The 21,172-nt window shown below is 43.6% G+C and overlaps 2 protein-coding genes across 8 annotated transcripts in view; one reads left to right on the top strand and one right to left on the bottom strand.

Moving 5' to 3' along the window:
• The window catches only part of LOC129857787 (protein dopey-1-like), a 38,150-nt gene extending 31,580 nt beyond the window's left edge, over positions 1-6,570 (bottom strand). For 6 of the 7 annotated variants that reach the window (XM_055926345.1, XM_055926347.1, XM_055926349.1 and 3 more), the window contains exons 1-2: positions 1,566-1,968; positions 37-232 (exon numbers count right to left, since the gene is read on the bottom strand). In XM_055926345.1, the coding sequence (XP_055782320.1) occupies positions 37-174 (138 nt within the window). In that variant the 5' untranslated portion in view covers positions 175-232; positions 1,566-1,968. Of the gene's footprint in view, positions 1-36; positions 233-1,565; positions 1,969-6,489 lie in introns of those variants that run through there. The other variant, XM_055926346.1, reaches the window with a different exon arrangement.
• On the top strand, positions 1,969-20,134 carry LOC129857788 (E3 ubiquitin-protein ligase E3D-like). The gene is made up of 10 exons (XM_055926354.1): positions 1,969-2,350; positions 6,531-6,736; positions 8,397-8,487; positions 8,915-9,155; positions 9,931-10,003; positions 10,466-10,544; positions 10,783-10,891; positions 11,024-11,220; positions 13,028-13,166; positions 19,193-20,134. The coding sequence occupies exons 1-10, from the start codon at positions 2,262-2,264 to the stop codon at positions 19,250-19,252; spliced, it is 1,284 nt and encodes a 427-aa protein (XP_055782329.1). The 5' UTR covers positions 1,969-2,261; the 3' UTR covers positions 19,253-20,134.
• The last annotated feature ends 1,038 nt before the right edge of the window (positions 20,135-21,172 follow it).

The raw sequence follows: 21,172 nt of genomic DNA, 5'->3' as shown, positions 1-21,172 counted from the left end.
GAAATATCCAAACACGTAAATGTTTGTGGTCGTTACCTTGTTGAGTTTTCCCAGTGCAGAGATGAGGTCTGCCCATTCGCTAGAGTACTCAAAGTTCTTGAGGGCCTTGTCCACCGCCGCCACATAATTCCTGTACTTGGAGTCACTGAGCAGCTCCACTTCCTCTGCATTCATCCTCCTGGGTGGTTATTCTGCTACTTGTCAACACCAAGCTCACATACACACATCACACCTGGAGTGAATGAGTCAGGGGGGGGGGGGGGGGGCAGAAAGAGAAGATCATTACTCTGAGTCATAGTGAGTGATTAATCAGAACATTGCATATGGAAGCTTCATTAGTATCACACTACATGTGTCCTTAATGTGCAGGCCAGTGCCAGTCAATCTGTCAGAATGAGAGCATTACAGAGGAGAAGTACATGGATTGATGATGGTGCACAGATGGAGCTGTTTATTGACCAGTCATATACAAATTACAAATGTTTATTAGGAACAAAGTCTGACAGGGTACAAGGAATTGATATGGTTAATGTTGGTATGTGATGAGTGCTTAATCATGAGTGTCTTCTTCCAGACATGTCTTAGTGAAACAGATGCCTTAGGGATGGGCGGACTTCAACAGACAATACAGAAGTCAAGTGAACAGAGAGAGAAAGATGTGTGTGAGAGAGTTGGGTTCCAACAACAATCAAATAACATTTTATTTGTCACATGCTTTGTGGACAACAGGTGTAGACTAACAGTGAAATGCTTACTTATGGGTCCATTTCCAACAGTGCAGAGTTACAGATTTAAAAAAGAATACATGGAAATAGTGGCACAGTGAATATCAAATAAAAATAATGAGTAAAAAAAAACTTTAAAAAACATGGCTATATATAGGGAGTAGAACATAACATGGCTTGATACAGGGAGTACCAGTATCGAATACAATGTCAACCTTGGCAGGAACCTACATTTCCGCCGCCTGGTAATCAGGGAAGGGACAGACCTACGTGGTACAGTACGTGCATCACATGACAGCCCTGCCCATTGCCTCACAATAAAATGTGTTCTTGGTGAGGTGGGCGACACAGGAAACTAAATGACAGCCCTAGTCTTTGTACTTGCTGCAATATGGATATGTAGCTAGTTGGCAAGAGAGCCTAATTTCATAATGACACCAACTAGATATTGACAAGAACAATATAATGATATGCAAATTATAAAACGCAAACTTAAACTAGCTAGCATGTCACCTATTGAAAAAGATGGAGACAAAACAAGTGTTATTTCGAAGGCAAACGACGTTAAACACTTATCAAGGCAGCTAAAAAAATAACTCGCAACCAAACTTGAATGACATCATCTATCGTAATAAGTTAACTAACTCAGTCAAGGCATGGAACCAACACCCAGATGGCTACAATAGTACCATGTAACTTAGTTCGCTGTAACGTTACAGCCTGCAACGACTAGCTTTGGGACACATCGTCTCAGACAGACTAACTCCCGATGTTGTGTCCCAAATCTAGCAACGACAGTCTGTTATTTCTCGGCCGTGACAATTAACGATAAATGCTTACCGTTAGTAGGATATTTGAAAACCACTGTCACTAAATTATTTATCCAGCTTGACGAATGAAAAAAAAAATCGGTCTGCGCTATTGGCACAGTGGGAAATGTATTCTTGCTAGCTAACGGTATGTGATAGCAATGCCCGTGTTGATGTTGCTGCTGCCGGGCCCCCGTCGTCGACTCAGTTAAACCGTGGCACTTGTCAAGTAAGCATACAACGCTCACGGGTCAGATAATAAAGTGTATCCTACATATTCTGAGATAGCGATGTCTTTACCTTTATTATTGAATAACAAACTACCATCAAAACCACACCTGCCCTACGTTCAGGTTCACAAAGCCCAAACAATCCCGTTTACAGCTGTCCCAGACTGCATTGCAGATTGTGGCACGTCTACTTCATTTGTCCGACTGCAATCCATCCTAGCGTAGACAAGTTCCGGCTCGTGTTGATAGCTAGTCAAATATATGCATTAGAAGTCTTCACCGTTTTAAATTGATAGGTTGATGATTTTTATTGCTGCATTTACTTTAATTCACCATACTGACAATCAGATGTACAAAGCCATTTCGTTTTGGACTCAGTTATCTATGTTAAAGCAAAAAGTAAACTGCACGTGTCTTTGTTGTTAAATTAGCCAGCTAACGTTAGCCATTGCGAGTACCAGAAGTAACGTTAAATAGAAGAAAAAGACAGACACGCCATGGGAGAAAATACCAAAGGAGCTGGGGACCCCAGTTGGGTGTTTATCGAACTAAGGAAGCGGTTGCAAAGTGGTCTTCTTGTTCTCCGGTAATTATTTGCGAAATAGTTAGCAAGCTCTAGCTAGGTAACGTTATCTAGTCTTAGCTAATGTCAGCTAGTTGTGCTAGCAGGACAGGACAGAGAGGGTGCGTTCTCGCAGAACAGACGCAAAGAAAGGGATTCAGCATCTCAAGGACATTTATGTGATATTTATAACATCAACTCCGGGCCCTACATTACAGGGACTTAACCAGGACCTGGCTTTAGTCCCGATTGATTTTGGGTCAACCCCGAATCTTTTGCGCTGCTGCAATGGTGTAAATCAATTTTACCGTTAGTCAACTGAATGCACCACTTAGTTCATAGAGCTGCCGTTACGTGTATTTATTGTTGCATTTTTGTTCTCATGCTGTGGCTGTGTTTAACTCCATCTGCTAGAAAATTCGATTAGACAGTAGTTAGGCTGGTTACCCACCTTTACATCATTCAAGATTGAAATGCATATTCCCATGAAACTGATTAGATCAAATGGTTGGCATGCATGCAGCATGGACGTTTCACATGTAAAACGGGAATAATTATCATTCACGATTGACAGTGATTACGGCCTAATTTATAATAAAGTAGGCATAATTTGGAGTTTTAGGATTTAAAAAATATAACATTTTCCTCGAGCTACTTAGAGTATGTGTAGGCAATCGTGCAATTTGGATTATGCATTGTATGTATATTATAAAAGTATCTTATTAAACAATGTCGGTACATAAAAAATATCACTAATCCGCTGGTTATAATAAATGTAACGCAATTGCCATGTGTGGTCAACTGATAATACCAGCAGGGTTTAGAATGAGAACAGAGTCATTGCGCTGTTTTGAGACACGCATGGGAACTCATCTTGATAAATCAATCAATGTCCGATTTTTGTTTTCAGTGAATCTCCGTTTGGATATTTGGTTACAATTATGTTGGGAAATATTAGCTAAAATGAGGTGAGTGCTCATGATCTTTAGTCTAGCAATTGAAAGCAATTCAGGACTTCTCTACGCACACATTAGGCATATAGCCCAACTTTCCAATACTTTTCTGATGCATTTCAGTCACATAGCCTACTGATGTAAATACACGTGTACACTTTTCCCATAGGCTATTCAAGTCATTTGACATATTTTCTTATTGGTTAAAAAGGTCATAAGGCCTTCTATAACAGTATAGCTGAAACCACTATTGGCTTCATTGACTTACTGAATTTATTATCTTGTAATAGGCTAGGCTACTTGCTGATATATTATTGTTACAGTAGGCCTAACTTCACAATACACGTATGGGGTTATTGACCACAATCAATTGAATGAATAATAAGTGTTGATTATTTGGCCTTGGAAAATACAGAGCATGGAAGAAAACATCGCGCTGCAGGAAGGGGTGTGTCACGTTCTGACCATAGTTCTTTTGTGTTTTGTTGTTTTAGTGTTGATCACGACGTGAGCTGAGTGGGCATTCTATGTTGTGTGTCTAGTTTTCCCTTTTCTATGTTTGGCCTGATATGGTTCTCAATCAGAGACAGGTGTTAGTCATTGTCTCTGATTGGGAAGCATATTTAGGTAGCCTGTTTTGTGTTGGGTTTTGTGGGTGGTTGTCTTCTGTCTTTGTGTCTATGCACCAGATAGGACTGTTTCAGTTTTTCTACATTTGTTGTGTTTGTATTTTGTAGTGTTCACGTTTTTTGTCGTTATTAAACATGATGAACACTAACCACGCTGCGCTTTGGTCCGATCCCTGCTTACACCTCCTCAGACGAAGAGGAGGAAATCTGCTGTTACAGGGTGCTGGAAGTGCTGCAGTTAAATTGAAATGCATGTGCCAATTATGTAACTACTCCCGTCTCTACAGAAATAAATGAAATCGTTGAAAATACTACACCAGAGAGCATAATATAGCCATAGATTATCAATATCTCTTATTTTTTTATGCTGTTGATCGTGTTTTGTCACATGAGCGCCAAGGCTGCAGCCCGCGCGCCAAATATCAAACTGCCGACTGTTGAGTTGTAGCTGTCAATGAACAGCATTTTCTAATTATTTTTGCAATATTTCAAAATACAATTGCGGGAAAATCTGTTTGTATAAGTGAGTGGCACCAGAAAGTTGGTGTACTTTAATTTCCTCATATTGTAGGCCTAAAATATGTGTATCCTCTCTTTTCATTGGCCTATGCTATTGGTTGTGTTTAAGACATGGGCAGTTCGTTTTATTGATCTCAGTAGGACTATTTCAACGTCAGAGTAACTTGACATTTTTTATACCACACAATTTGTGTGGTATAAAAATTATTATTAATATCTCCAGTCATATAAAATGACGTAGAATTGCAGAAATTTACATTAGAAAAGGTCCTCTTTTTCTCCTCTGACCTACAACCCCCTCAGTCCCTGCTCTTCAGATATGACCCCCGACTGTTATGAAACTGGTGACGACGATGCCTTTACATCACATATATTGGGCCAACATGTTCTCATGGATGTAATGCTGGGTTTTGAAGTAGGAAATGAACAGTTTCACATTGGGCTATTTTTTTGTTTCATTGATATTCTAAAATGTAATGGGCCATTCCAGCTGTGGCAGCTAGTCAGACTTAACATGGACTGGAGTCCATAAAACATGCTCTTAAGTCAAAATGTTTTGTTTTAATAGGGCCCTAATGCTGCATTTGGACTGTTAACAAAAGCAGCATTAGGGCCCTATTCAGACTTGAGATAAGTTGACTTAAGATGGACTTAAAACGAAATATTTTGACTTAAATCCATGTTTTATGGACCTAAGTCCATGTTAAGTCTGCTTATCTCAAATTTGAATCGGCCCCTAATGAATCTTTCCATCTCTGAGAATAAATGTATACTCTTCTCACTTAATGCTGCTTTTCGACTGTAACACCAGTGTTACACTAGACTAGTGTATCCACCCTTCTGCGATACTTGGGAAATTGTGTTTCCACTGTTAGGGCTGACAGTGAGGACTTGTGAAGAGCAGAATCAACTACCTCTGCATAGGTTATCAAAACAGTTGCTTTGTGAGAAGGTGTTAAAGTTCACAGTTAGCCATTGTTATGTAAACACAATCTGAAAAGTACCAGTGGCCTGGCTTTTGCCCCTAGTAAGAGCGGGTCTGCCGGAGCCATGGCCCAGTGAGACACGGTAGATGGAAACAGAAAAGTCCCCTAAATGTGTTACAGTTTATTGGTGTGGGATTCTGTAAGTTAGGCCTATAGTCTAGTCGGTGCTTTGCTGCATAGCCTAATTGTTCTACAGTTTGATAATATCTTGTAAAAAAGAGCAGGTTTACTGGTTAGAGACCCTTGTTTTACCAATCGCTTGTGTATTGTCTGGTGTGGCAGTAGTAGCCTATATGAAGTAGACTTGTGTCGAAATATCTAATTGTAGACATAATTTAGAGCAAATCTGATGACGGTTCCTTCCAGTTGTTGTTGCTTCCTCCACTCGGTTGGAAGTGAGAAAATTCAATGCAGCCGACCCAAGTCTTTAATGCTGTCTTCGCTGGGAAATATGTTTTATTTCCTGGGGGACAGCAGTTGTGTCAAGCATGGACAGAGACGCATTGCATGGCTAGGGAAATAATTGCATCGAACCCAGAGATTGAGCAGAGGGCAACATATCATCTGTGCATGAGTGCATCAGGGGTGTCGCTGCCAGGGGGAAAAAAACTTTTTCTGTATTAGACCAACATTGTACATGCGCTTTCCCCTACCCACCACTCTTTTTTTCTTCCTTCATTTCTCTTTCTTACACACACACACACACACACAATATAAATCTCTTTATTTCTCTCTCCCTCTCTCTTCAGTTGGCCTACAGCTGTTTTCCTTTTCCCTTCTTCCTTCAAAGCAGTGAGTGCATCCTCTCTCTTTGCAAGTTTTCCTCTTAACTCATTAGACTTCTACTTTGAGCTGAGACAGCAACAAGCAGGAGGTAGAGGGGGATAAGGACAGGTTGGAAGGTTATGATAAATTACTTTAGTACTGTCACACACACACACACTGGTCTACCATTCACTTGTTTATCATCCACTTGTCAAGGAACGCGGTCTCTTTTGTCTGTTAGCCATTGTGCAAAAGCCTGCCATTATGCTGAATCATTAATCCAATTGTATATGTTTTGTTACCAGGTTTACCTGTGCTTAGAAAAATAAGACTCTGTCTGTCCCTCCCTCAGGAGAGATGTGGCTACGAGCTATGCAGAGGTGAGCGTTACAGGAGGAGATTCGTCCCTCCACATCCGGACTCCTCGGGGCCTGCTAATCGTGGAGCTGCCAGCAGGGGTCAGCCTCGTGGAGGGCTCCTGCAGGGAGGCACCTGGAACAGGAGACGAGATACACTTCAGAATGCGCCTCAATGTGGACCAGCACACAGATGACACAGGTAATGGTGAGGCTAGCTGTATGGACGCACTCAAAAATAAATGTGTGCACGTACGCACACACACCACACACACAGAGACAGAGAATTACTACCATGTAAATGTATGTTTCTCACATAGCCTAATTACCATCTCCACTTCAGGTAAGATGGAACAGTATTAGCAGATAATTTGTTATTTATGGCTGATTATATCATTTATTCTCATCTGGTTTGAGTCAGTTAGTCCGTGGCTGTGAAGCCTTACCTCAAACTGAGACAGTGGAGGAGTCCTCCTGTGTGCTCTCTGTAGCCTGATCAGCCCACACAGCACTGATCTATAAAGGACTGAGTCATCAGCTCAGTAATTGTCCCGTCATGTCTGGTGCCTAAAGCTATACACACTGAGAGATATACAGACAATGTGAATATTTGACCTGAATCAGCTGTAACTTGATTTTCCTAATAGTCTGGGTAGCCATTTGATTAGATGTTCAGGAGTCTTATTGCTTGGCGGTAGAATCTGTTTAGAAGCCTCTTGGACCTAGACCCGGCGCACCGGTACCGCTTGCCGTGCGGTAGCAGAGAGAACAGTCTATGACTAGGGTGGCTGTTGTCTTTTGACAATTTTTAGGGCCTTCCTCTGACACCACCTGGTATAGAGGTCCTGGATGGCAGGAAGCTTGGCCCCAGTGATGTACTGGGTCGTACGCACTATCCACTGTAGTGCCTTGCGGTCGGAGGCCGAGCAGTTGCCATACCAGGCAGTGATGCAACCAGTCAGGATGTTCTCGATGGTGCAGCTGTAGAACCTTTTGAGGATCTGAGGACCCATAACAAATATTCTCCTCAGGGGGAATAGGTATTGTCATGCCCTCTTCACAACTGTCTTGGTGTGCTTGGACCATGTTAGTTTGTTGGTGATGTGGACACCAAGGAACTTGAAGCTCTCAACCTGCTCCACTACAGCCCCAATCGATGAGAATGGGGGCATGCTCGATCCTCCTTTTCCTGTAGTCCACAATCATCTCCTTTGTCTTGATCACGTTGAGGGAGAGGTTGTTGTCCTGGCACCAGTCTGTTTTCTTCCGTTTGGTGTCCAATGAATACACCCCAGGTTTACTTTGTCTCACTCATCAGATCTGGCTTATATTAACTGTAGTCATTGCAGCACTAACCTGAGAGAACAGGGGTCATATCCATATCCACAAAAAGTCTGATCTAGGGGGCAAAAGTTGATAAACATTGCGGTGGTAGCGGACTGGCGGTGGTGGAAGCAGCTTGGAAGAAAGCTGGCAATTAATCTGTTTTTGAGCACTCCTTCTCTGAAATGCTTTTTGGATATGGGCCCAGACCCCTAAGACCACCAGGCCTTCATCTCTCTGCCTGTGTTCACTCTGTGTGTTTTATGGTGTGAGGGAGTAATTTACCGCCCCACCCAACGGCCTCTCTCCAGCTGAGAGGAAGCCGGCCCAGCCGACACAACACAAGGACAGCTGGGGGGGGGGGGGTATTCATTGACAAGTCCAATCAAAAACAGATTGATTGGCAGCTTTCTTCCAAGCTTCTTTCACCACCGCCAGTCCGCCACCACCCCAGTGTTTATCGACCTTTGCTCCGTCTCTAGGTGAAGCTCTTTTCCGCCGATAGAGTTGTTTATGTTTTCTGTGGCTACTCCTAACAGTGGCCCCGGGGAGTGTGATGGAGAGGCTGCTGGTCCAAGAGAGTTATTGCTTCCACTGCCAGTCCTGTGGGACCAGGGTGCTGGAGGAGAGGTGAGACGACCCCAGGAAGGAAGTTGGTTTGTTGGTTAATTTACGTCCTCCGTTCAGACACAAGAAGCGGTGCCGCTCATAGTAGTGGAGAAGATGGGTTCGGTGAGGGAGATGGATGGCTGTTTGAGCTAGAGGACAATGCTGTGTTCTGTCTCAGCTCATCTCCCAATGTCATGGAGACATTGGATTGGGGGATACATGCACACCCACACACACACCTGCTATAGCTTAGTGAATACATGTGTTTGTGACATTATGTCATGGAAAATGGGTAGAACAGGAATATTGCCCAGCTTTCCCTGTTAATGCAAATATGTTTTTGATTGATTCCTGCAAATCGTTTTTGGATTGAAGTTATCGATTTCATTTCATCACAGTACAAATAGTCTCCATTGTGCAACAATGTAATGTCATTGATTTTTCTCAGGGTGTTCAAGCGAGTGCTCCCTCTCCCCAACGGCAACTGGAGCTCCCTGGTGGATGACTGGTGCTGCCACCCGGACCCCTTTGCCAACCTGAAGCTGCTGCCCCGAGCGGAGGACTGTTTACTGGGCGACACTCACCTCCTTGTGCACCGGGATAGAGGCTGTGAGGAGACTCTCACCCAGGAGCTCAGCCCCAGGCCCATCACCAACAAAATGGCTGATGGTCAAAATCAGGACACACAGGTGAGAGGCGGCAAGGAAGGGAGGAACCTCTGAGGCAGAAGATCAATGCTGTTTTAGCATTGCTCATCACTTTGATGTTCGTTAGATACATAATTTTGGCGTTTCACCTCGCTCCCACTCCCTCCCCAATGTGCTGTATACCTACCAAAAAGTAAAGCAACATTTTCAAAAGTTTCGCTCATGTTTGGAAAGTGTACTGTAGTTACATCAGCAGTGTATGTGCTTCAGGCTCATTGTTAGTGAGAGACTGTATCTGTATACCCCCATCCCACTGGGCCCGAGACTGGCAGGATGAGATGGACACATTCTACTTCACTACCAGCAGCAGCTAGCAGCACTCCCGTTTAGAGAGAGAACTTGAGGAGGCGGGCAGACAGGCAGCACATCAACACATATCGTGAGCCACTTTAACCCGAGCCTACAGCCAGGCCGGGTGTTTGAAGCCAAGCTCCTCTTCTTTCTTTTTTTCTTCTTTAAAAAAAAAAAAATCTCTCTGCCGCTCTCTCTCTCTCTCTCCATCACTATCTGGAGTGGGATTGATTTCCCTTTCCATCTATTAGTCACTATCTGTGGCTCAGCCTGGGCCTTTTAGTGTGGCTGTGGTTGAGTGGATGGGATGTGGAGAGATGAGGAGAGGAATTCTGCCTGCCCATTGCTCTCTCCTCTTTTTAGGCTGTTTGATTTTGGTTATCGATTTCCGTTTTGGAGGAACTTAAATTAGAACTGTGTGTTCTTGTCTTTAGCTTTATTTTGTATTTTTCTGTTCTTTTTGTAGAAACCCAACCGCAGGCGTACACTTGTTTCCTGTAAGAGCTGTACAGCCGGCCTGGGAGAGGCTGTGGCACCAGGTACATAACAGTCATTATAGAATAGATACTGTATATTGTCAATTTTTTCAACAGGAGTTTATTGATTTGATTTCATAATACCCAATGTCTCTCACACACACACACACACACACACACACACACACACACACACACACACACACACACACACACATACACATACACATACACATACACATACACATACACACAAACACACACTGGCTGGGAGCAGCACAGCGTCTGCCTCAGAGCGACACTACCAGAGCAATTTTAGTGCTTAAGTTCCTTGCTCAAGGGCACAAAGGCAGTGAATGGCATGAGATCAGCAGCCCTTCGTTTGCCAGTTCAATTCCCAACTTGTATCATCTACCCTGGGGCTTGAACCATAATAAAGTTGCATTGCATTAGGAAAGACGCCCAGGCCAGGTTCTGTCTGCATGAGGTTTCGCTCTATAGTAACAGTTTCTGTAAATGTTGCAGGGACCCTGAAACTCTACATCACAGAGGTGACAGTGAGACCCAGTGTGGGAGACAGCCAGTTTGATACCTCCCTAGACAGGTAACTATGCTGGTGCTTCTCAGACTGGTGCATATTGCTGTAACATCTGTGGATACTCATCATCATACGAATACTCAGCTTCTCAAAGTGCAAATCAATGTAAACGTATCGTTTTTCATTATGCAGATGCCAGATATGACCTTTTGTTACTACAATGCCAACGAGATGTAGAATATTATTTTAGACACAGGAAGGTAGAATTCATAATGATGGTTAACCATGCCCTACTCTTCCACAGGTCACTGTTCCTGGAACAGACCATAGCTGCCAGACTGGTGGAGCTGTCCTCCTCCCAGAGCATGTTTCGTTTCTCTCTCCAGACCCCAGATGGAAAAGCCTTCATATTGGTAAGAGGTGTGAACGTGCATGCGAGAGCGCTTGAAATATGCGAGGTGGAGACGGTGCATTTGCATTGGTGAAATGTGTGTGGCTTTAACCGAGAGGATGTGAAGTGTTAAATGACTTCTTCTGATCCTCAGCTCTGGCTCCTGAACAGTGACTCCCTCATCGTCTCTCTCTCTGCCACTATGTCATCGACTGTCAGAGGTGATGCTGTCCCCTCTCCCAGCCACCGCCAGTGTTCTGAGCGTCAATCACCCACTAAGGCTGGCAGCGCCGTCAAAGTCCTCTATCTCCCCTGTTCTCCCTCTGCCAGCACTGGGAGCACACACCAAGAGTGAGATATAGCCTCCATACCAATCTCCTGCTGAATGTCAGCCTGACAGCCTCTGCATTTCTGCTAGAGTATGATTTTTTAAATGATAAAATTGTGTTCTGCAACTGAGAACAGAAATGAGTCACAGATAGATGTGGCTGCTCCGTGTTCCTCCGTGCAGGAGGATTCTTCACTTCTGTTATGATTTCCTTTTTCCTCTTCACCTGAGAGAAGTCTGGTTTTGCTTTGTAGGATGTGACAGCCCCTCCAGCAGACTGGCAGCAGAGCTGTAATTAACAAACTGTAGATGAAAGGAGAGGACTCCACTCCTATCTGCACGGCACTAAAGTACAGCGTAACTCAGCGCATCACATCAGTGCTGTTCACTGCATGTAGGATGGGAAATTGCCTGCTGTTATAATTATAACGGGGTATTCAGGGGTATTCAAATCTGGACCTCGAAGCCAGTTCCACTGCTGATTTTCATTCTTCCCATCTAATCAGGGACTGATTTAGACCTGGGACACCAGGTGGGTGGAATTAAATATCAGGTAAGAACAGAAAGCCTGCAATACTCTGGTAATCCTGGCTCGGATTTGAATACACGAACACCCTACGTCAAGGCTCTCCAACCCTGTTCCTGGAGAGCTACCATCCTGTTGGTTTTCGCTCCAACCTTAGCACGCAGGTTGATAATTAGCAGGTCGATAAGCTAAATCAGGTTAGTTACAACTTGGGTTGGAGCGAAAACCTACAAGAGGTTAGCTCTCCAGGAACAGGGTTGGAGAGCCCTGACCTACACTAGCTTCAACCGGATCACTCCTCCAACATTTCGGGAAGAAAACAGCGTGGCTATTGGCTGAGACGGCTTATATGAAGGTGGGGAAGTGGTAGAGAAACATCTGTTTCATCTAGGCCTACATACTGTTACATATGTGACATTCATCCCTGACCATGTTTAAATTCAGTTAGCCGTGTTAAGTCACGGAGCACCGTCTGTTTGGGTTGAACGTACTGGAGGTGGTGTTTGTTGGAGATGCACGCCAGTAATGTGTCTCTAATTGGTAGGAGAATCAGTGAGCCTCTGCTTAATTGAATTGTGGCTGTCTGTCACTAAGGGCCATTGATTAGTGTAGAGTTGACGACTGCAGAACTAATCTAATTTATTACCAGGGGTGTACTCATTAGTACAAACCGTAGAAAAACATTTTTGCAATGAATACGAGGGTTTCTTATTGGACAAGTTCAGGTTAGCCCCTCCCTGTTTCAGCCGTATGCTTCTGTTTGGACAATGGTTCCTAAACACTACACCCCAGGTGGACTCGGGTGACTGTTGAAGTGTTATGACCAGCGCTGCATGTGTTATGCTTTTCTTTACCGTAAAAGCAGTTGTATTCACTGTATACTAAGTGAGTGTTACTTGCTATACTAAGGGCTTATCAGCATTTTAACTCTGCGTGTCTCTCACAGAGCTACTGCACAGATGGCCAAATGTAATGAAAAAACCTGGATCGCTTCCACAACCTGTGACAGGGAATCAATCTCTCCCTCACTTTCTCATTCCTCCATCCCTTTCAAACTCTCGCTGTTCAACATTACCCAGTGATATATTCCAATTATTTGATTAACATCATAACACTTCAAACTGGGATTTATGTGCCCTTGCCTAGAAGATGTGAACCTGTGAGAGATATTTGACTTATGTGTTACTCTGACTGATGCAGTGTTGTACATTTTCTTCATGTCTTTCTCTCGGTCTCGGTCTCGTTATTTTTTTAAATGTCTTTGTCTCTTTCTCTCACTATCTCTTATCTCTGTGTGTCTCCAGTGTTGTAGAAACCTGGGAGAAGGACATCGGTGTCCACCCCGTAGACCTGCCCCAGACCACGTGCCAGGAGCTGTTGTCGGTGCTGACAGCCAGTACTTCCTGTCTCCCTCTGTCGCTGCATTCCATGAACTCCTACCAGGTAACAGGGCCTCTGGGTAATGTAGGCAGAGCTTCTCCCGTTGGCAGGAGGAGCACGACACTGTTTGATTCCATATTGCTGCTATCCATTATTTACAACCTCTGCCTAGTAGCTATCGTTGCGCCCATTTTTTAAGCTCACTTTCGAAAAGAGGGATTTTTTGACAAACTATCTTTAGAAGATGCTGGAGCACCGCCAATACTGTTGGGCAGTCTAACTTATTAGTGCACACAGAAACAGTCTCCTCTACTGTACAAAAAGGGAGAGTTTTCTTGCACCAAGGCAAGACTAGGAGGTGTAAACTTTGCTGACTTCACCAGGGACTCTCCAAAGACTTTCCAGACAGTTGCACAGTAATTACCGACATTGTCTCATCCCTGCCTCTTTACCTGTCACAGCAGCACTCACCTGAGAGCCAGACGTATAGTTGAAGAAGTTGAAGGAGCCTAACATCCACAAAACATGTGAAAAATAACAAACATTTGAGCTCCGGCATATTTAGTGTGGCTGTAAATAAGGCCTCTGGCTCCTGTCTCATTATATAGTTATTATGACTCCTGGGTCCTTTGGTTAAAATGCTTTCTACTTACTGTTCTCACTTCCCACCACTGCGACAGTACCAAACCTCTACGAGACTGCTTATTGCGTTTAAGAGCTCCCTTCCTCTCTCTCGCTCTCTCTCTCCCAGGCTCTGCAATCTCATATTTTGTGTTTCTTCCCTCTTTCACAAAACTCTGTTACTTGCCCTCTGGGTCTGTACAGGGGAGGAGGAACTCAATTTTGACTCTGGAAGAAGCTATCAATTCCACTTAGATAGAAAAATGGGAGAGAGAGAAAATGGGAAAAGTAAGGAAAGGAGTTATCTTCAGTTTGTCGTATTTCAGTCTGATAGGCGTTAGAGTTAGTAATTCCGTACATTCCAGATGTCGCAATAAGTCTTTTTTAGTTTACATACATATTTTCCATCGAAACCATCAATTGTCTACAGTTGCGATGCCGTACTCCCCCCACGTTAGCATATTCCCAAGTCCCGTTCATCACTCAGCGGGAAAGCCTGGAAATCGAGGATATCAATGTCTTGTCCTGATCATGAGTGATTATCCTACTGCTGACATGGGACTTGTTTTAGAACGGGGTACTTATTTTGCATGTCACTGAAATGGAGAAGAGACAAGAGGGACTGAGGGGAGTGATGAAGAGTGTCTGATTTTAGTCACTTAAATACCTCTACTAGAGAGATGGATTCACTGCTCTGCTGTAGGCCTAGTGGTACTAGAGAGTAGTGCGATCACATAGTCAGAGTTACAGCATATGAGGGCTGAAAACTCCCAAATTGATAATGTAGCCATAATAGTGTGTGTTTTTGTTTGTGCGTATGTGTGGGCATGTGAAATGGTGAGCGTGCCAGTCTATTGTGTTAGCCCTTCTAACCAGATCTAGCCTCTCTTTTATTGGAGGAGGAATGGTGTGTTTTCTGGGATGTTGTGTTCCACCTCTGAGCTGTGCTGCAGTGTAATGGGGTGTAAAGTAGTTCCAGTGCAGAGTGCCACCCCTGCATCAGGGAACAGACAGACCCCCCCCCCCCCCCTGCCCGCCAGCTCATTAATCTCCCACACAGAGAGGCACACTGGAAGATAAAACTGGACAGAAATATGTAAGGTGCAAAATGCAGGAAAATGTGGATCTATATCAAGTCTCACCCTAACGATGTCTTGGAACACTAGTGTGGCGCATTGTTGAAATCAATTACCTCCCTCAGATACACGTGCCTCGTTTCATTACTTCTGTGCCAAGGGATGCATGAAAAAAGGGATTTCGGGAGAAGAATTCTCTGCTAACCCGCACTTTATTGTATTAGACTGAATGACTTGTGAAACTCAGTCAGTGTGGCTGGTCCCCATAATTTAGATTACTCAGTCAGTTGCTGTGGCTCTCAATCAGAATCAGAAACCTCCCTCAGTCATTATTTTAATTTTTTAACCTTTATTTAACTTGGCAAGTCAGGTAAGAACAAATTCTTATTTACAATGACGGCCTACACCGGCTAAACCCGAACGACGCTGGTGCAATTGTGCGCCGCCCAATGGGACTCCCAATCACGGCCGGTTGTGATACAGCCTGGATTCGAACCAGGGTGTCTGTAGTGACGCCTCTAGCACTGAGATGCAGTGCCTTAGACCGCTGCGCCACTAGATCACACTTTCAGAAATGCCTTATTCCCTACAGAACACAGTTTTAGTGTAGGCAAACTTCTTTCCCTTCAGCAGCCCATTCACGTTCACACATCATTTGTGTGTTTTCCCCCCCCCTCAGTTATTTTTCTTGTCAAGTGAAGAAAATAATACTCCCTCTGTCACCTCACCAAGATGTTGAGTGTTGTGATAACAGAACGCCTGGGCGAGAGCATCAAAGCTGAGCCTATAGCATATCAGCTCTTTTAATGCTGATAGATTAAACACACCGCTGTGAATACTACTACCTCTGACAAAAGAGCCATAGTACAGTGATAGAAAGAAAATAAACTGTACTGGCAAATGCAATATCCTGGTACTGGAAGAAGTGTTTCTCTCAAATATATATATATAAAAAAAATAATATCCCTAGAACGTCGGGGGAGAAAATACGTTTTTAAAGGGGGCGGGCTAAAATTGTATTTCCATTATTCGAATTTGTAACTGCTGTGAGCTCACGACAAATCTGTGATGAGAAACTGTTTCACCCCTGGGTAGAACATTAGCATATCACAACTATTCTTGGAATGTAGCAGGACCTTGTGTCAATAGTAATTAATTTCATTTGTAACGTGTTTCTCACACCCAAGGCTCCAACAATTCACAAAACAGAACATAGACAGACAAAAAAACAAAGCCATATACAGGTATCATCAACTCTGGAGGACATGAGAACAGAATTAGCAGAGGTCCTTGAAAGCTTTTCTGAACAGCACGGTCTTGAGCTGTGCCTTTTTAAAGGAGGACAGAGACACTGCACTAATAATGTCTGGAAGAGACTCTGCCCTAATAGTGTCTGGAAGTGTGTTCCACAGACGCGGAGCCACACAACTGAAAGCCCTGTCACCTGTCGTTCTTAGTCTGCTGCAGGGCTGCTGAAGGAAGACAGACCTGGAGGAGCGAAGGGTGCGTTTGAGGCAGGAGGATAGAACGAGGGCAGACAGGTACTTGGGTCCAGAGTTGTGGATAGCTCAGTAGGTGTGAACCAGGATTTTGTAGTCGATGCGTGAGCACATGGATTGATGTGCTCACGGGGGGCGGTGTGAGTGAGGACACGTCCAGCACAGTTCTGGTCAAATTGTAGCCTGTTTAGGCACTCGACAGATAGGGCAACAAAAGGGGTGTTTAATAAACTGCAATTAAGCCGTGGATGAGTCGCTCAGCTGCAGGTTTTGATAGCATAGGTCGTAACCTGGCAAATGTTCCATAGATGGAGAAATGAGACTTTGGTCACACACTTGATGTGGGCTTCAAACGAGAGCTGACTGTCAAATATCACACCCAGGTTGTGAACCTCACTGGAGGGGGGGACCTTGACACCATCAATATTGAGGCTGTAGCTGCTGATTTAGTCAATGATGATGCGAGTGCCAATCAGGATGACCTCTATCTTCACTGCAGGAAACTAAACTGCATCCACTCTTTGACGTCCTGAAGGCAGCTGACCACGAGTACAGTGGCATTGGCAGTGTTTGTGGAGACAAACAGCTGAGTGTCATCAGCATAGAAGTAAAATCCCAGTCCGTGTTTCCTCAGGTTGTTTCTCAGTGGCAACATGTAGATACAAAACGGTAGTGGCCCCAGAACCGAGCATTGAGGGGGACCCCCTGTCGGACCACAACTGTCTCACCTACTAGGACCGATGGCTACAAGCTGGTAGCGAGCAGTGGGATAGGACCTGAACCAGAACAGTGTCTGACAGGCCTAGGTGCTTCTCCATGCGGTCCAGCAGGATGGTGTGGCTGACCATGTTGAGTATGAAGATGATGGCAGCCCCAGAGTTAGCATTCATGAGCTCGTCATTGGTGACTCTTACCGGGGCAGTCTTGGTGCTGTGTCTAGCTCTGAAACCCAACTGGAAGGGCTCAAGTAGGTTGTGAGTGGCCAGGTGGTTTTGGAGTTGGTTAGAAACAGCACGTTTTGAGGGAGGAGCTTACTCTGGAAGGGCAGATTGGAAATAGGCCTGTAGTTCTGGATGTTGTCAGGCTTTTTAAGTACCGGTGTGACTGTGGACAGTTTGAGCTGAGGGACACATCCGGTGATGAGGGACTTGTTGATAATTTCTGTGAAGAAAGGCTCCAGAGCAGGTAAGCAGGTCTTGACAAGGGAGGTAGGGATAGGGTCAAGTGAGGAAGTTGTTCTAACAAGCTTGGTTACATCAGCTGCATTGACTGTGGTGAAGGTGGAGAACGTTGACTCAGGGAGTGTAGGACTGGGTAGATCAACTACAGGGGTTGGAGAGGATAGGATGGTGTTTTGGGGTTTTTCAATTTTGCTTTGGAAGAAGCACAGGTATTTGTTGCACTGTTCTGGGGAGGCTGAGGTAGCAGAAATGTTGACAGGTTGGAGGAGCTTGCTCACAGTAGAGAACAGCACCCGGGAGTTCCTGATCAGTTGGGAGAAGTAGATTGTCCGAGCTGAATTGATGGTCTGTTTGTATTCTCGCTGATGTTGCTCAAACATCTGCGCATGTACTGTTAGCCCAGTTTTCTTATACCGTCGTTCTAGACGATCGCCAGTTGCTTAAAGAGAGCGTAGCTCCTCAGTGTACCGGGGAGAATATTTGGAGAAAGACACCAGGTGGGTTTTCAAAGGAGCAACTTCATTCAGTATGGAGGCCAAGGCAGTGTTGTATTGAGCCACAGATAGTTCCACAAAAAAAAGTCAGTTGAGCTTAGGAGGCCGATCAATCAGCACAGCAAGTACTGATACAGAGCCAGTGATTTTGAAAGCCGTGCATTCAAAAGATGCTGGTACTGGAGCTGGTACTGGAGTAGACTTCACAGTGCAGTCAGTCTTGCAGATGAGACAATCCGGCAAACCTGTCCAGATGTGCGAGGACAGTCCAGGTAGGTGTAGCCAGATGGGAGTGCAATTGGTTGAGGGATGTGTACTCAGTCTGTGAGGCAGCGAAAGTCTCGAACTCTGTCAGTGATGATGTCATTCAGTAGTTAGCCTCTGTTGCTTATGAATGTTGCATTCAAAAGTCTCAGTTGAATTACTTTGGAAGTTGCCTGAGGGGAAACCTGCAGAACTGGCCAGTGTCCTTTATGATCCACATCCGGTGTGCATGATCTACTGCTCGCATTGCGAGTGCACACAATAGATTTAAGTTTGTTCATTAGTCTTCTACCGCGCCGTCGTCCTCGCCGTCTGCATTTCTTCCGGAGGATCCTGTATTGCATAAGCTTGTTCTCTCAGCTCCCTGCACAGGGTTGTATTAATATGTTCAAAACTTCTGAGGAATCCTGAGTGATAGTTGCTGCCATTTCTGTATCCTTTTGTCCAGCCGTTGGTGCAGTAGATATGAGATAAGAAGAGATGCGATCTAAGGATCTGTGCTGGTATTTGAATCCAAATAATTAGCTCGGAGTCAAATATGTTAACTAATTTTAACGTTGTTGATTAAAAAAGAAAAACTAGATATGTGTTCAACACAAAAAACAAAGTTTATAAAAGCAATGCACATAAAAAAAAACACTTAAAACAAATAATTAAGAATAAGTTTGCAGGAGTAAACTACCACGTCTGCAACTAGGCGCCATTGCAACCATCTATCAATGACAGCAGCTGGTTCAAAGGTACATACTTGAAAGCATTAACGTTAGAGGTTGAGGTTCACTCTCTTCGGTCAAAGGGAATAAATAGTAGCTTATTTCCTGCTTAGTTTTTCTTGTATTCTTGTATTTTGCTGACTGTATATCTGAATGTACATATACAGGTGCGCAAAGTAATACTGTATCTCTTATTGTTACACTTTAGAGATCTAACCCTATCTATCTGAATTCTCTACAGGTGGCGTACATGAGACTAATGTCAGAGGTCAAGAGCCATGGATCCACGCGTCTTTCCTAGAGGGAGGACCAGCAGAAGAAGCACTGGAACACTAGAGTACAGTGATTTATCTGCCTTCGGCTGTGTTCAAGAGGCACGTAATGGAAAACCAGGTTTCGAGCATTTTCCAAAAATAACGCTCATTCCGTTATACGTTTTGAATAGGTTTATTCATTTTGGTCCTACTGAACATGACCCTGATAGCTGCTGTTGTGCAGACCATGTAAAAAGACTTGTAACTAATAATTCCATTGGAATGTCTGAGCTATTGATGACCTGCCCAGATTAAATAGTGAATCTGACTAACATGCCTATGTTGAAGTGCATGTTTATTAGAGGGGGGTCACTTTTATTGTAAATAAGAATAGAATATGTTTCTGAACACTTCTGCATGAATGTGGATGCTACCATGATTACAGATAATCCTGAATGAATCGTGAATAATGGTGGGTGACAAAGTTACAGATGCTCAAATATACCCCTCCAAAAAATGGCTTGTAGGTATGATATTTGTGCATCTAACTTTCTCACTCATCATTATTCACGATTCCTTCAGGATTAACCGTCTATTCTTTTTTTTACAACAAAAGTGACTCCAAAATGACACACATTATTTACCATTAATTTCTATTGGGCACAAAATCATCTGAAACACAACCAAAACAAACAGCAAATGCATCCAACAAATGTGTGGAGTCACAAGCTTGATGTAGTCATTGCGTGCTATGAATATGGGACCAAATACTTAACTTTTTATTACTTTATTAACACATACATAAGTGAATTTGTCCCAATACTTTTGCTCCCCTAAAATGGGGTGGGATTATGTACAACAACAAAAAAACGGTTCACCCGATATGGATGAAAATACCCTAAAAATAAAGCTGACAGTCTGCACTTTAACCTCATAGTCATTGTTTGATTTCAAATCCAAACTGTTGAAGTATAAAGCCAAAATAGGAAGAAATGCTTCACTGTCCCAATAATTACAGAGGGCACTATGTAACCTCTGTGACAGGCTTTTCATTTTACCTCTACCCACTTTTCAAAGCCACACTATTTGCTACTGTGTGAGAGGAAAATCAACTGACAGCATCATTATAATAACTCAGCTATAATGACTTTTTTTTTTACCAGAGAACTAGTAATTATGTGGTTGCTTATGAGATCGAACACTCCAGAGTTTTCTGAATGTCAGCTAGTCAAGCTTTAATTACAAATACTTCCTTAGATTAATGGGCAATAGAAACTCAGCCAGCTTTAAAAGTACATGACAACATATCGTCGATGCAGAATATGATTATATATTATGCAGAATATTGTTCTATAACTCCATTACACTCAAGGAAAGCCAGTGTGATTCGGTTTCATTTTGAGGATTTGGATGTTCTCTTGCAGTGGGTCAATAAACAGGGCATAACCAATAATAGGACACAAATATTGTGCATCCCCATAGGCTATAACGAGGTCATTGTTGGTAGCAACTGTAAACAGAATAGCAATGAGGTGGAACAGGGGCTGCACTGTTTAGAATAAGGGAAGAGTTCTATTCAGTATCACTTAATGTCTATAGTGAGCAAGCTAAAAGGTCATGGTTTGAATACCAGGAGCAGAGCTCCATGACAAACTAAGTTACCCAAATGTACAGATACATTTATTTATTTTTGCGCTCTATTTTGGGGCTTTTCAGACCCATCTTGTCAACCATGGTTTTGTGAACCAATATTAGGACATAACTATAGTGAATCCCAACACAGATACAGTATAAGGGGGTCATTGTTGGTAGCTGTACAACAGCAAGAAACTGTAAACTAACAGAGTTGAGTTAGACCAGCTTGTAACTGTCTACAGTAAGATAAGGTAGACCATAACAGTACTGTATAACGGGGGGGGGGGGGGGGGACTAAGCTTCGCAACACGGATCCAACAGAAAGAACAAAT

This window comes from Salvelinus fontinalis, chromosome 6 (assembly GCF_029448725.1).
Source record: "Salvelinus fontinalis isolate EN_2023a chromosome 6, ASM2944872v1, whole genome shotgun sequence".
NCBI classification, from domain to species: Eukaryota; Metazoa; Chordata; class Actinopteri; order Salmoniformes; family Salmonidae; genus Salvelinus; species Salvelinus fontinalis.
Note: the sequence above shows the minus strand (reverse complement) of the source record. Positions and strands in the feature narration are given on the sequence as shown.